The following is a 12,330-nucleotide window of genomic DNA, read 5'->3' as shown; positions in this document are numbered from 1 at the left end:
GATGGTAAGGAAGGAGAGGTCGCAAAACACGGCAATGTGGTCATGAAGGAAGCAGAAGCCAAGGAGGGAGGACGCAAAGTGAGAACAGGCTGTAGGGTGAAGAACACCAGATTTACAGCAAACATTGAAATAGTAGAATTTCAATATATGACCAAAGCTTTTGAAGTCTATTTTCTATTTCCATTTTCATTTTGTTTTCAGATTCAATTAATGCCACTATAGTCTGTATTTGTTACAGTATAGCAGCATAGAAATTAAGAACTTGAGGCCCCCATAGATACCCTAAAAGGCCATGAGAAATACAAGGGGTATAGTATAGATAAAAGACCTGTCATGTGCTGATGAAAATAAAATTTTTTTTGGTGTACATAGCTAACTGGATACTTTTTGTACTTTGTTTTCTTTCCCCTAATCATCACAACAGTGGGACCACTGAAAACAAGAAATGTAAAACCCTAAAAGATGAAATGATTGGCTTCAGGCCACACCCCTAGTAAATGCCAGAGCCAAGGCTCTATCGAAGATATATCAAATCAGTGGCCCAGGGGTTATACGTGGCCCTGGACCGCTATTAATGTGGACTCACAAGACTGTGCACTTTTACCATTATTATGTGACTTTTAGCGATATTTTTCATGTCTCAGTGGCACGGTGCGCGAGTGCAGACCATCTAGGGGGGATGAATGCTACAGGGCGGCGGTGGGGCGGTGCTAACTCCGCCCTCTGTGCCCGCCACATTCAGTTACATCGAAGCCTTGTGTATCGAGGTTACATGTGTGTGTGCATCAGTAAAAAGCATCAATTACCATCATAGCATTTCAGTCTACCTGTATACGTGTATGCCTATGAAGACTGGCATTTACTGTTGTTAAGCGGGCACGTACATCATCTTATTTAATTATTGAATTGGGGGTTCTGTTACTTGGTTTTAGTGTTATAATAAAACATTTTCGAAAAGGAAGTTCCATTTCTTATATACATTAACTATATCATATATTGCATGTGCCGCCCAAGACAGTTTCTCTTTGCTCATTGTGCCCTAGGCGAGCCAAAAACTTGGATACTTATGTAATGCCTTTCTCTATAATATACATTTGCTTATCAACACTTTAAAATTATATTTTCTTAAGTAAGGTATTTCTACTGGTGGTGTGAATATTTTTCTGTGAAGCGTATCAACATCCTATTTCTAAAATATATATTTTTATGAGAAAATATCAGACTGCTGATATATTAGACTGCTGCATACTTAGAGCTTTTTATGGCCCAATATTTTTATGTTCTAAATTGTGGCTAATTTTGACACATATATTTCATTTAGAATAATTCATTAAAAGGTGAAAATTTTATTCAGTGGAACATTCTTATCATTTTTTATAACTGTCCTTATAAATGTTTGTGTTCTTTAATATTAATATTTAATAATGCTAATATTTTTCATTTTTACTTTAAAGGAAAACATCGTAAAACAGGAAGAGATGTAGCTATTAAAATCATTGACAAATTACGATTTCCAACAAAGCAAGAAAGCCAGCTTCGTAATGAGGTTGCAATTTTACAGGTACTCCTTTGATTCTCATTTCAGAGCTATAAAGTACCTTCCACTTCTGCGAAGCAAAGTTATCCAAATATCTGCAGAATAGATACTTAAAACACTAAAATAACTGAAAACACAGATCAAGTATCAAACTACCGCCTGCAGACTATCCTTCCTAAATCTAGGCAGCGGTTCCTCTTTTTCATGTATTTAATTCCAGGTTTCAATATGTAATATTAATGGGTAATATTTCAGCATTTGCTCATAATGGACATGCTGAGACCATTTTGTTTTACATTACAAATGACCTTCCCTTCATAAACATTCCTCCTTTATGCTGTGATAATTACATGACTTAAGTGTTAACTGTCAGCACATCAAGTATATGAGTAAGATATGTCTGAGAATCAAATCATCTTGATTTTATTAATGTCCTCTTTCTCCCTCTTGTATGTGATATAGAATATGTCACTTGACTCCTCTCCTTAATAAAAGTCCCCTTTTTATACTAGAATTTGTCAATAAAAGTTATTATGTGGTATATATAACTTTTATATGCACTAAAACTTGTTTTTGCAGGCTAGAGGGAAATTGAGAAGTTGTTTGCCTAATGTAGTCAGCATAGCTATCCTGTATGCACTATTTAGACCATTGATAAAGCCAATTTTTATATAATTTCTGTAATTTTGCATATATGGTAATGATATTAATTTCTAATTCTTTTTTTTTTTTTTTTTTGGTACTGGGGATTGAACTCAGGTCCTTTTTGCTTGCTAGGCAGGCGGCACAACCACTGAGCTAAATCCCCAGGCCTCTAATTCACTTTTTATTAGTTCTCATCTAAACATTACCAATAAAGCAAAATAGATTGCATCTCTTCATTTATTAATTTGATTGCCATTCATTGAATTCCACACAGTAAATTAAAAAGATATAATTTCTACCCTAAGTAAGGTCTTTTATGCAGACAATAAAAAAATAATATCTTTTATACATAAAAATAAACCTTTATTTTTTAAAAACATATCTGTATTTCTTTTTTAAAGATTAATTTTATTGGTGCATTTAAGGTACACTATATAAGGACATTCATCATTGGAAATTTGCACGTTTACATAATCCATTTTGATTCTTGTTTTTTCCCCAAACTTTTCTGAGACAGAATTTCTAAAAATAGCATTTTGTGCTTTTGGGCAACCAATTATCTTTTATACATTAAAAAAAACACACAGAGTCCTTTTCACAGTGTTCTCTATCTTCATAAAACGATAACTACCAATTTAAGATTCTAATCCATAGATTCATGTGTTAGCACTTGCTCATCAGTTACCAAAAAGCGATTTTAAATACTCGATCCTTAACGTGGCAATATTGAATCATAAATAATAGGTGAAAATACAGCTTTTGACATCTTCCCAAACCTGGCCACTACCCTTCTAGTCTCCACTACCACATGGTGTCCTCAGGCAAATTCCTTTGCAGAGAAAAACCTCCAGATATGGAATGTGTACCTGAGACAAAACATGAGAGAAAAAGTTCCATGATTAACATCTTTCTAGACTTTATTACAACTGCAGAAGACTAACATAAGTGCAGGGTCTAATGTTCTGTTTGGGCCTTTTAATTGACCCTTCTGAGTCTGTCAGTACCATATTAGCTGACTTTGTAGTGAGGTAGAAAAGAATAAAATACACCTAAGAGTAAACTATTTACCCTCTCCTTTTCTAAAATACGAGTTACAGATAACTCAAATGCAATAAAGAGACATGTGGAAATTTTTTTCTTTATGATGTGGTTTTCTAAAAAGAACTTAGAAAACTCTCACTCTCAAGCATATGAAGAGGTCACACATTTTTTATATTTTTATTACAGCTTGAAATCTCAAAAATCTTCATTATTTATCACTTGACTCCACTGTCTCTGATCATTCTTCACTTCGTTTATGAAACTTGTATGTACTGAAGTTGATACCCCAAGCTAAGCACTCTTCTAGGTTCAGACCACACAGCGTGGCAGAGATACACAGAGGTCCTTCCTGTTACAGGTCTTGCAATTGAATTGCTTAGCTGTGCCTGTAAAACAGATGTTTATGCATATTTATGTGTTAAATGTTTAATCACATAATCTGCAGTCAGTAATTTTTTTCCTTGGCATAATTAACATATCAGGTTTGGTAGTTTTTATTTCACCATAAAGCTGCCAGTTGTTTCAAGATATACTTTGCCTCTTCACTTTTCTCCGTTTCCAGTGTCCTGACCAAGTAACAGTTCATGCTTTCTTTCACTATCTTTTAGAGCTATTGTGAGTCACAGCTCATTACATCTGACTACCCAAATGTATTGTAAACACCTAAAATGGTTTCATTCATTTTTACGTGGTCCAGAAACCTATCAATTTCTTTACCTAATGGAATAAAATGCTTCACAGGTATTACGTAAAGACTTACGTTTTTCATTAATTGACCATACGTGGTTCTTGCCTAAGGGAAGAATAGTAACAAAAAACAGAAAACGGCACGGAGAGAATATTTGCAGGAAAATTTATTAGCATTAAGCATTTGCTTTTAGGCTGGCTGGTTTAGGGTACAAGTGACAAAACAAACTGGACTCATCCCGAGGACAGAATTTCGAGGCTGAAGTACCTGCAAAGCATCAAACCTCAGAGCTACCTTAAAGCAACGCCTGCGAAGAGATGACGAATAATTTCCTCAGAAGGGATGAACTTGCTCCGGGGATGAGTTTCAGATGTGTCCAATTTTTTTAGATGAATGAAAGGACAGTTTTCAGGAAAAGTAGGAGGAGCAGGTTGGATAGGAAAACTAGAATAGAGAGGGAAGATTTAAAAAAACAAATGAGCAAGGCTATTGAAGGACTGAACTTACTTAAGTGAGAGAAAGATGAAAAAAACTGACAGAGGGTGATAATTTGGCAGAGATGAAGATTAAGGGAATGGCAGGAAGGGCCACATATTTATTCTAAGGAAGGTGCGGGTACATTTAATTTATGGCTCATAAAGTTCACTGATTTTTCTCTATATTCTGTATTTTATATTCAGTATGTTTGTAAACCCAAACTGCATTCATGCATTGTAACACAAACAGAAGCTACAATACTATTCCTTATATAAAGAAAAACTGTCCTTTAAGAAAAGGAAATAATAATACCATTGATTAGAGTTATATACATACATATTACTCTAAAGATTTTATACATTATGATGTTTTATGGCTATAAAATAAAATTTAGTTTTGGCTACATAAACTTTTGTTGATAACTTAAATATATAATGCCAGTATTATTTACTTTAAAGTGTTTGAAGGTTCTAAGATGTAGTGACATGTTGATAAATTTTATGCAATATCCCTAATAGCCATAAGATAACTATGCCTGTATTCTTTTCTTTTTGTCTTGAAAAAAAGGTCCAAAACAAAAGTGGGATTTCCTGGGAAGTTTTGAAATAAATTTAATATCTACATTAATTAACATCCTCCTGAAGCATCATAGTGATAAAGTATTTCAGATAATGAAAACTAATCTAAATGATACTCTGTAAGGTTCACATATTCCTTAACTTCAGTTATTCAAAACTGTCTAAGCTAGGCGTGGTGGCGCACACCTGTAGTCTCAGCACTCGGGAGGCTGAGGCAGGAGGATCGCTGTGAGTTCAAAACCAACCTTGGCTGCATAGTGAGTTCCAGGTCAGTCTCAACTACATAGTGAGACCCTGTCTCAAAACAAGCAAACAAACAAAAATGTCTAAAGAGCTTAGAAGCACTGATTGATTTAGACCTTGGAAAGTCCTTAGCTAAACTACACACAGAATACGAAGTGGAAAAGGAAAGAAAAAATTCTACTTTTTCTCAAGTGTTCTATAAGTTAAGGTGCTTTATTTTAGGAAAAAATAAAACAAAATTTCATAAGCAGTAAAATAAATAAAATTAAATTTGATAAGCAAATACTAACCAAATAACAATAGTCATTGCACTATGTATTATTAACTCCAAAGTAGTTACTCAGAGTGTAAAACATAAACCTAAAAGATTCTTACGAAAAAGAAACAAATAACACAAACCTTTCTTTTGGACAAACTAAGATAAACTAGTATTATAAATGAAATCAATTAGCGTATACATTGAAATACTTTTAAACCATTGGAATTTATAATTTAAGGAATTGTTTGAACTTCTCCTTACTACTTTTCTCTCTTCTATTTTGCTCTTTATTTACAAGTAAAAATTTGAACAGAGGTCCTTGAAGGAGGAGGAGGAGGATTTTCTCCGATAGGTCTCTTGAACCTGCTGTTTCCTAGAGAATCAGAAGAAAGGGAGTCACTGAGCAGAACTTCTCCATCTCTCAGCTTAATCATAAGCTAGGATCCTGGATTCCATAAACTGGAGAAACACAGGGGAGGGGATTACAAGTGTTTCTAGGGATTTCTAATATATCCAGGGAAACAGAATTTTGTTCCTGAAGACTAGTGAAACAATATCTCCAATTGACTTTCGTCAGATACTTTTGAAGATAACAGAGTTAGTGAGTTGAAATTCAAATCCACATTCCTTACTCCATTACTATTTTGTCTTTTCCATTCCAAAAAAGTAAGCTTCTTTCTTAATAATACATATAAAAGTGAGGCAAAGAGAGCTTCTGAAGAATACAGTCCTTTGCAATGAACCAATTACCAATAATACCAAATGCAGTCTAGCCTTTGCCTACTGGTTTGATACTATATATGTCATCTTATGGGATGTGTTATTTCCATTATGATGATAATTAATTCGCTCAACAAATACTAATTAAGCACCTAATATGTGCCAAGAATAATTTCTGTTATGGGGGATACAAAACATAATAGTGATATTTCCCTCTTGATTTACATATTTTAATGGTAGGTCTGGAGCTAGGAGTGGGGTGAGAAACATACAGGAAATTTAATAAAACAAGATTCTGTAATAGGTTAGAAAATGATAAATCCTGTGGAGCAAAGAAAATGAAACCAAGGGAGAGCAGGACAGGGATAGAGATGAAGTACAAGGTCTTTGGACTGAAATTTATGTAGGGTAACAGAGTACTTCTCCTATGAATGGTGATAGATAAGCAAAGCCTCAAAGGAGGTGAGCTGAAAGTTCAATTTCTGAATACCATGTTACGTTTATCATGTGTCTGCAGCAATCCTGGCATCTTAATCTAGATTGAATCATTCCTAGAATTGATGCAGTGGAAAATAACTGAAAAGTGTGTGGACAGGTTTATAGTTACACATCAATATAGGTCTCCAGTGATATTTTTTTACCAGGCACACGTTAAACTGGTCCCACTCCCTCCTTTACCCCATTATTGTGCTGATTTTACTCAGTGGAACACGCATGATTTAGAGTTAATTTCAGATTTAAAATGTGTAATAGTGAACTGTATACCATAAACTAGCTACCTAAAAGTTGACTCCCTTTTTGGCATCAGGGTATAGTAAATATGTCTGTTGGCATTAGCACTTAATGGAGATGTTTCAACTTATTTCTTCCACAATATTTGGAACTGTATTAAATCAGTATGCATGTGTGCCAATGAGGGCCAGAAAAAAAGTATAGAGTTCAGTTCAGATAGATGGTATAAGAAAACATTTTACCAGGAATGGTCTGAGTATTTCTGAGTACCCCAAGTTCAGTGGGTTAAGTTTGATTGTGGCCTCATTACTATAAATGTCAGCTAGTGATACCTATACAAAAAAGACCAAATTGTTTTATCTAGTATGGATGAAGTAATTTTCACTCATTATTTGTATGCAGCTATTTATGTTACTTTGTTCTAAATTAATAGCAATGCCAATTTCTAAAATTTTGCAGATAAAATTTCCCAAAATACGCTACACCCCAAAATGTAACACCTGCAGTATAAGCCTGTTTAAATTGTAGACCTTTTGCAACTAAACATAAAGTGAAAACACAATCATGCGCAGCAACCAAATGATCTCTGCATGTTAGAACGAGAGCTTTCACGTGATACAGCCCACAACCTTTGCTTTGTTGGTCTCAGAACAAAAATGCTTGTATCTTCATCAAGGTCTGAAAACACAGCAAGGGTGCCCACTGATGGCAAGTAATTATTTCATTATGGTAAAATATCTTCTTATGTAAATTATACAGTAACACATCTTGCAAATGTCCAAGGCTTGGAGTCAAGAGAAACAAGGGGGAAATAAGCATCCTTGAGAGAACATTGTGCAGTGTGGGATTCCCTTCTTAAATTCTCCAAGGAAAGGCATCCTACCTCTTTTTTTCCATTCCCATTCATTGATACTTTACACACACACACACACACACACACACACACACACACACACACCAGGCTGTCGAGATTATCAGTATATCAACAAATTGCATGATAATTACTTATATTGAGGCACATTTCAATATTCCAAATTTTATTCCCAATTCATTGCAGCTTCTACCCTAAGTAAGCAGCATGTCTATTTATAACACAGGAAGAGCTTTGGACGCCAGAGGTGTGGATGATGTTGGGCTTGGTTATCTATGAAACTGCCTCAATAAAATTGGCCACGCACACTCCCCTGGACTGGGTGGCCACTTCTCTCAGTGACTAGTAAAGTCTTAGTCAGTGTCTCTATCTGTAGAAATACTCTGTACACCACTAGGATCTTTAATGGGGTACATCCAGTTTCAGCTCCTTTCTCCAAAGCTAGAAGTACATTTTATTCTTGCTCTTGCCAAAGAACCCAACTCACGCCATTGGTACTGAAGGCATCTCATTGCCTTGGAACACCTGGTAAAGGGAGTCCACAGCCTGCACGTTGGCTGCCCCCACAAAAGCCTATATATCCTTTACCATGTGGAGGAGGTTTGCATTTTATCTCAAGCCACTCCTAAAATCAACTGTATCTTACCAGACCAGAATCCCACCACAATGAATTTTACAAGTGGTCTAAGCCCTTCATTAGCAGCATCTTTCCTCTTGTGCTCAATCATTCTCTTGTGTCCTGTGACAGAGAACAATCCAGGTAGCATGGCATCATCAATATAAAAGGGCCAAATAATGTATTCATTCCTGTGACAAAACCGAGAATGTACATTGCCTTTCCTCCCACGTGTTGGCAAGACGGTCTTGTGAGTTTGGCTGCAAAAGAATGCTGAAAAGATCATGCACTAAGTCTAGAGCAGTACACACAGATCCACGGGAGGATGGGATTTTTTTTCCAGTACCTGGGTGATAGGCACCACACCTTATTTACCTCCTCATATAGTCATTGACAAAGTCTCCTCAAGCTCTTTGTTTGTTTTTGTTTTTAACCAGCCAACCAGACCTGATAAAGGCGTTATGGGCAGGTCATAAAAATCCCAGCCTACTTATAAAATGCCCGATTCTTTCATGTTTCTCCAGTCTCAAGATGTTTGCCTGGTGGCCCTGTGTTGCCTGCTGTTTCTTGCCTGCTTGGAGATGGGAAGGCTAACAGGAGTCCATTTTGTTTTGTGTCCCCCTCAATACCACCTTTATAACCTGATCACTGCCATCTGCACAGCTTATTTTCAATTCTTCATTTCCACCCTCAGGGAAACAATGGAGTCATACTAAGGTTTTCACAAATTATGTAAGGAAGGACTAGCATGGTGGAAAGAAATAACCCGACAATGGTAGATGGGTGATTTCCAGGACCATTAAATGAAGTGGAAATTATAAGAGACTGTAATTAGAAAATAGATAAAAACGTTAACTCTTTTTCTCAGCCTTAGAAAACTGGCACCAAGGAAAATTAACAAAGTTACTGCTTCAACACAGTACCTTTGAGAAAGATACCTAATGCCCTACCAACACTACTGGGCCACAGAATGTTCTGCTTTCTACTGTTGTCATTTAGAATTTACATCCTGGACTCATCACTTTCAACTCTTGTTTTTCCTACCACAATTTGAGGTAAATTAGTAAGTCCTTTAATGGAAAAATAGTCAGAAGTCCTCATATTAAGGTTGCATTGCACCTAAAAGCCTATTGAAAAGCCAGGCTGGGTGGGCCAAGCCTGTAATCATAGTACTGTAGGAGGCTGAGGCAGGAGGATCACAAACTGAAACCCAGGCTGAGCAACTTAGCAAGTGAGTGAGACCCTGTCTTGAAATACAAAGGGCTGGGAATGGTTCAGTCCCAGTCCAAAGGCTCTACGTTTGATTCAGTAGTGAAACAGCAGCAACTGTTGAAAAGAATCTACAATCTTCTTCTTATCTCTTGTATGTTTGAATAGAATAAGCCTGATGGTAACTGAGTGAAAGGGGAAAGAAATAGGAGAAAAATATGGCAACTTTAACTTGTATACACCTAAACATATGGGACAAGTTTTCAATTTTAGATTTACAATAAAGCAACACTATTTGTGTTATGGAATATAAGTATATATTTTGTATCAATATTTAAGACATATTTAACAGGAAGTAAAAAAATATACACTGAAACTAGAGCATACACAAAACCTAAGAATTAGTTCACTGGCTGTTTTAGTAAATTATGAATACCTTTATAAGTGTACACCTCTAGTGTTTTCTTTCCAATATTGCATAAGATTTTTCTAGGCAACTTGGGTCAGGAAAAATTTTGTCCTAATCTCTGATTGCTACTTCCTCCCAGACTTTCAAACTTCACCCCTTGGATATGTCATCAATCTGTTATGTGTGAATGCACACTATTCTTTCCTGTCCTTGACCAAATGTTTCATTTCCTGAAAATTAAATTACTTGCAGGCAACAAACAGATGGCCAAAGAGTCCTGCAGAAGCTTCCTCTGCTACAAAATTTATTATTTGAATTCTTGTGGTAAGCCTCGGAAGTTAGAAAAATTCTTTTTTGTACATTACTATGCCATAGTTGTTGTCTTCTTGCCATATTTAAATTCAGTCACTTTGGACATTGGGAAGAAAAGTTAAAAAGTTATTTTATATGAAAAATTAAAACTGCAATCCAGTCACATTGATTCCCTTGGTGGAAGCTCATATTAAAGTTCTTAAATTATTAAAAATGATAACACAAATTATAAATGGAAATAGAAAAATAATAGTAGCTTGATTTTTTGTTTCCAGTCTTCAATCATATTCTGTATGACTACTTCCCATCATTTTAGTGTAGGGTTATTGGAAAAATAGTGCATGATTCTTTATCTCCTGTTTTATTTTCTTTTGTTACTGTCAGATATAAAAATCTGGCCATTTGGTTCAATGCAGAACAGATCAACTCACAAGGAAGTTATCTGGGGTTACTTTGTCTCAACATATGTAATAAATTTAAAATATCAATGTATTTTATATCAACTGGTAAAAAGCAAACTAATTTTGCTTTGGTAAAGAGTTTTTAAACTGTCACTCAAGGAATCCTTCGGGAAACCTGTAATGCATGAAGACTTTATATAATAGCCAGCCAAGTCTAAGTGAGATGATTGTGTGAGTTTAACTTTTCTAGTATTTTAACCAATTGTGTATACATGACCTATTAGTCAGATGTCTTTCATGAAACATGTCATTTCTTTTTAAATCTGTGTACTATGTCCTTTACTGGGAAATGGCAAAATTGCTCCTATCCTTACTATACAGATACTGTTAGGGTCATTCATTTGTGGAGTCGGTTGAACTTAAAATACATACGTCACAAAATAGATGATAGCGCGCACCCTCATTACCTGCCTTGTAATTCTGGCTGAAAGTATCCTGTGAATACTCCTGTTAGATAGCATACGTTCAACTTGTTACCCGCCTTGTAGAGGCTGCTCATGCCATATTGAGCTTAACGGAAGAGAACAAAGAATATATTGAGCGAAATACTTTAATACCTCTTAAGAAGTCATATACTTGGGGGAGTTCACATAGAGGCACAAGAGGAGTGCAACTCACACAATTTAGTGAGGAGCGTTTCCGGGCCACCTGTGGACTTTCTTTGCTCCACTTTTCAGTGTCTGAGATAAGGTAAGCAGAAGAAGCAACCTAACCAGGTACAACAGGACTCTTTCTCTCCTGACCTGCCCGGGGCCCAGAGGTCACTGTCTCTTAATCTTTATTGTATCTTCTCTTACACTCTGTTTTTCCCTCTGCCTACACAGAAGGCCTTTAGTTTAGCTGGCAATTTCTTTTGTTCTGTTTCTTTTTTATTCACTATTCTTACTCCTCACTTTGACACAAGACTTAATCATTTAAGAAGTAAAAGCAGAAAGTAAATATATGAAAAAATGTTCCGCATCACTGGTCATTCAAGAGATGCAGATGAAAACAACACTGAGATTCCACCTGACCCCACAAAGAATGGCTGCTATCAAGAAATCAAACAATAACAAATGTTGGCGGGGTTGTGGGGAGAAAGGAACCCTTCTCCATTGTTGGTGGGAGGGCAGACTGGTGCAACCACTGTGGAAATCAATATGGAGATACTTCCAAGAGCTGGGACTAGAGGTTCCATTTGAACCAGCCATCCCTCTGCTGGGTACCGTCCCAAAAGAATTAAAACAATCATACCACAGTGATATATGCGCACCTATGTTTATAGCGGCACAGTTTGTAATAGTTAAAACTTGAAAACAGTCCATTTGCCCATCAGTTGGAAACTGGATAAAGAAGATGCGGTTTTCTATAAATTGGAATACTTCTCAGCCATAAAGAATGAGAATTAGATTCATTCATAGGAAAATGGATACATATTCAGGATATACTCCTAAATGAAATAAATAAGTCACACATGTAAATACCGAATAGTTTCTCTGGTGTGAAAAACTATAATTGCACATAAGATCCTAATGAGATAATTGACAATGTGA

At 35.9% G+C, this 12,330-nt stretch overlaps 1 protein-coding gene across 3 annotated transcripts in view; it reads left to right on the top strand.

Annotated features, from left to right (window-relative positions):
• Positions 1–12,330, top strand: part of Prkd1 (protein kinase D1) — a 230,349-nt gene that overhangs the window by 192,376 nt on the left and 25,643 nt on the right. For all 3 annotated transcript variants that reach the window (XM_010633543.2, XM_010633542.2, XM_010633545.3), the window contains one exon: positions 1,455–1,561. In XM_010633543.2, coding sequence (XP_010631845.1) covers positions 1,455–1,561 — 107 coding nt within the window. The remainder of the gene's footprint in view (positions 1–1,454; positions 1,562–12,330) is intronic.

This window comes from Fukomys damarensis, unplaced genomic scaffold (genome assembly GCF_012274545.1).
Source record: "Fukomys damarensis isolate Sample0158 unplaced genomic scaffold, DMR_v1.0_HiC HiC_scaffold_17, whole genome shotgun sequence".
Classification (NCBI taxonomy): Eukaryota; Metazoa; Chordata; class Mammalia; order Rodentia; family Bathyergidae; genus Fukomys; species Fukomys damarensis.
Note: the sequence above shows the minus strand (reverse complement) of the source record. Positions and strands in the feature narration are given on the sequence as shown.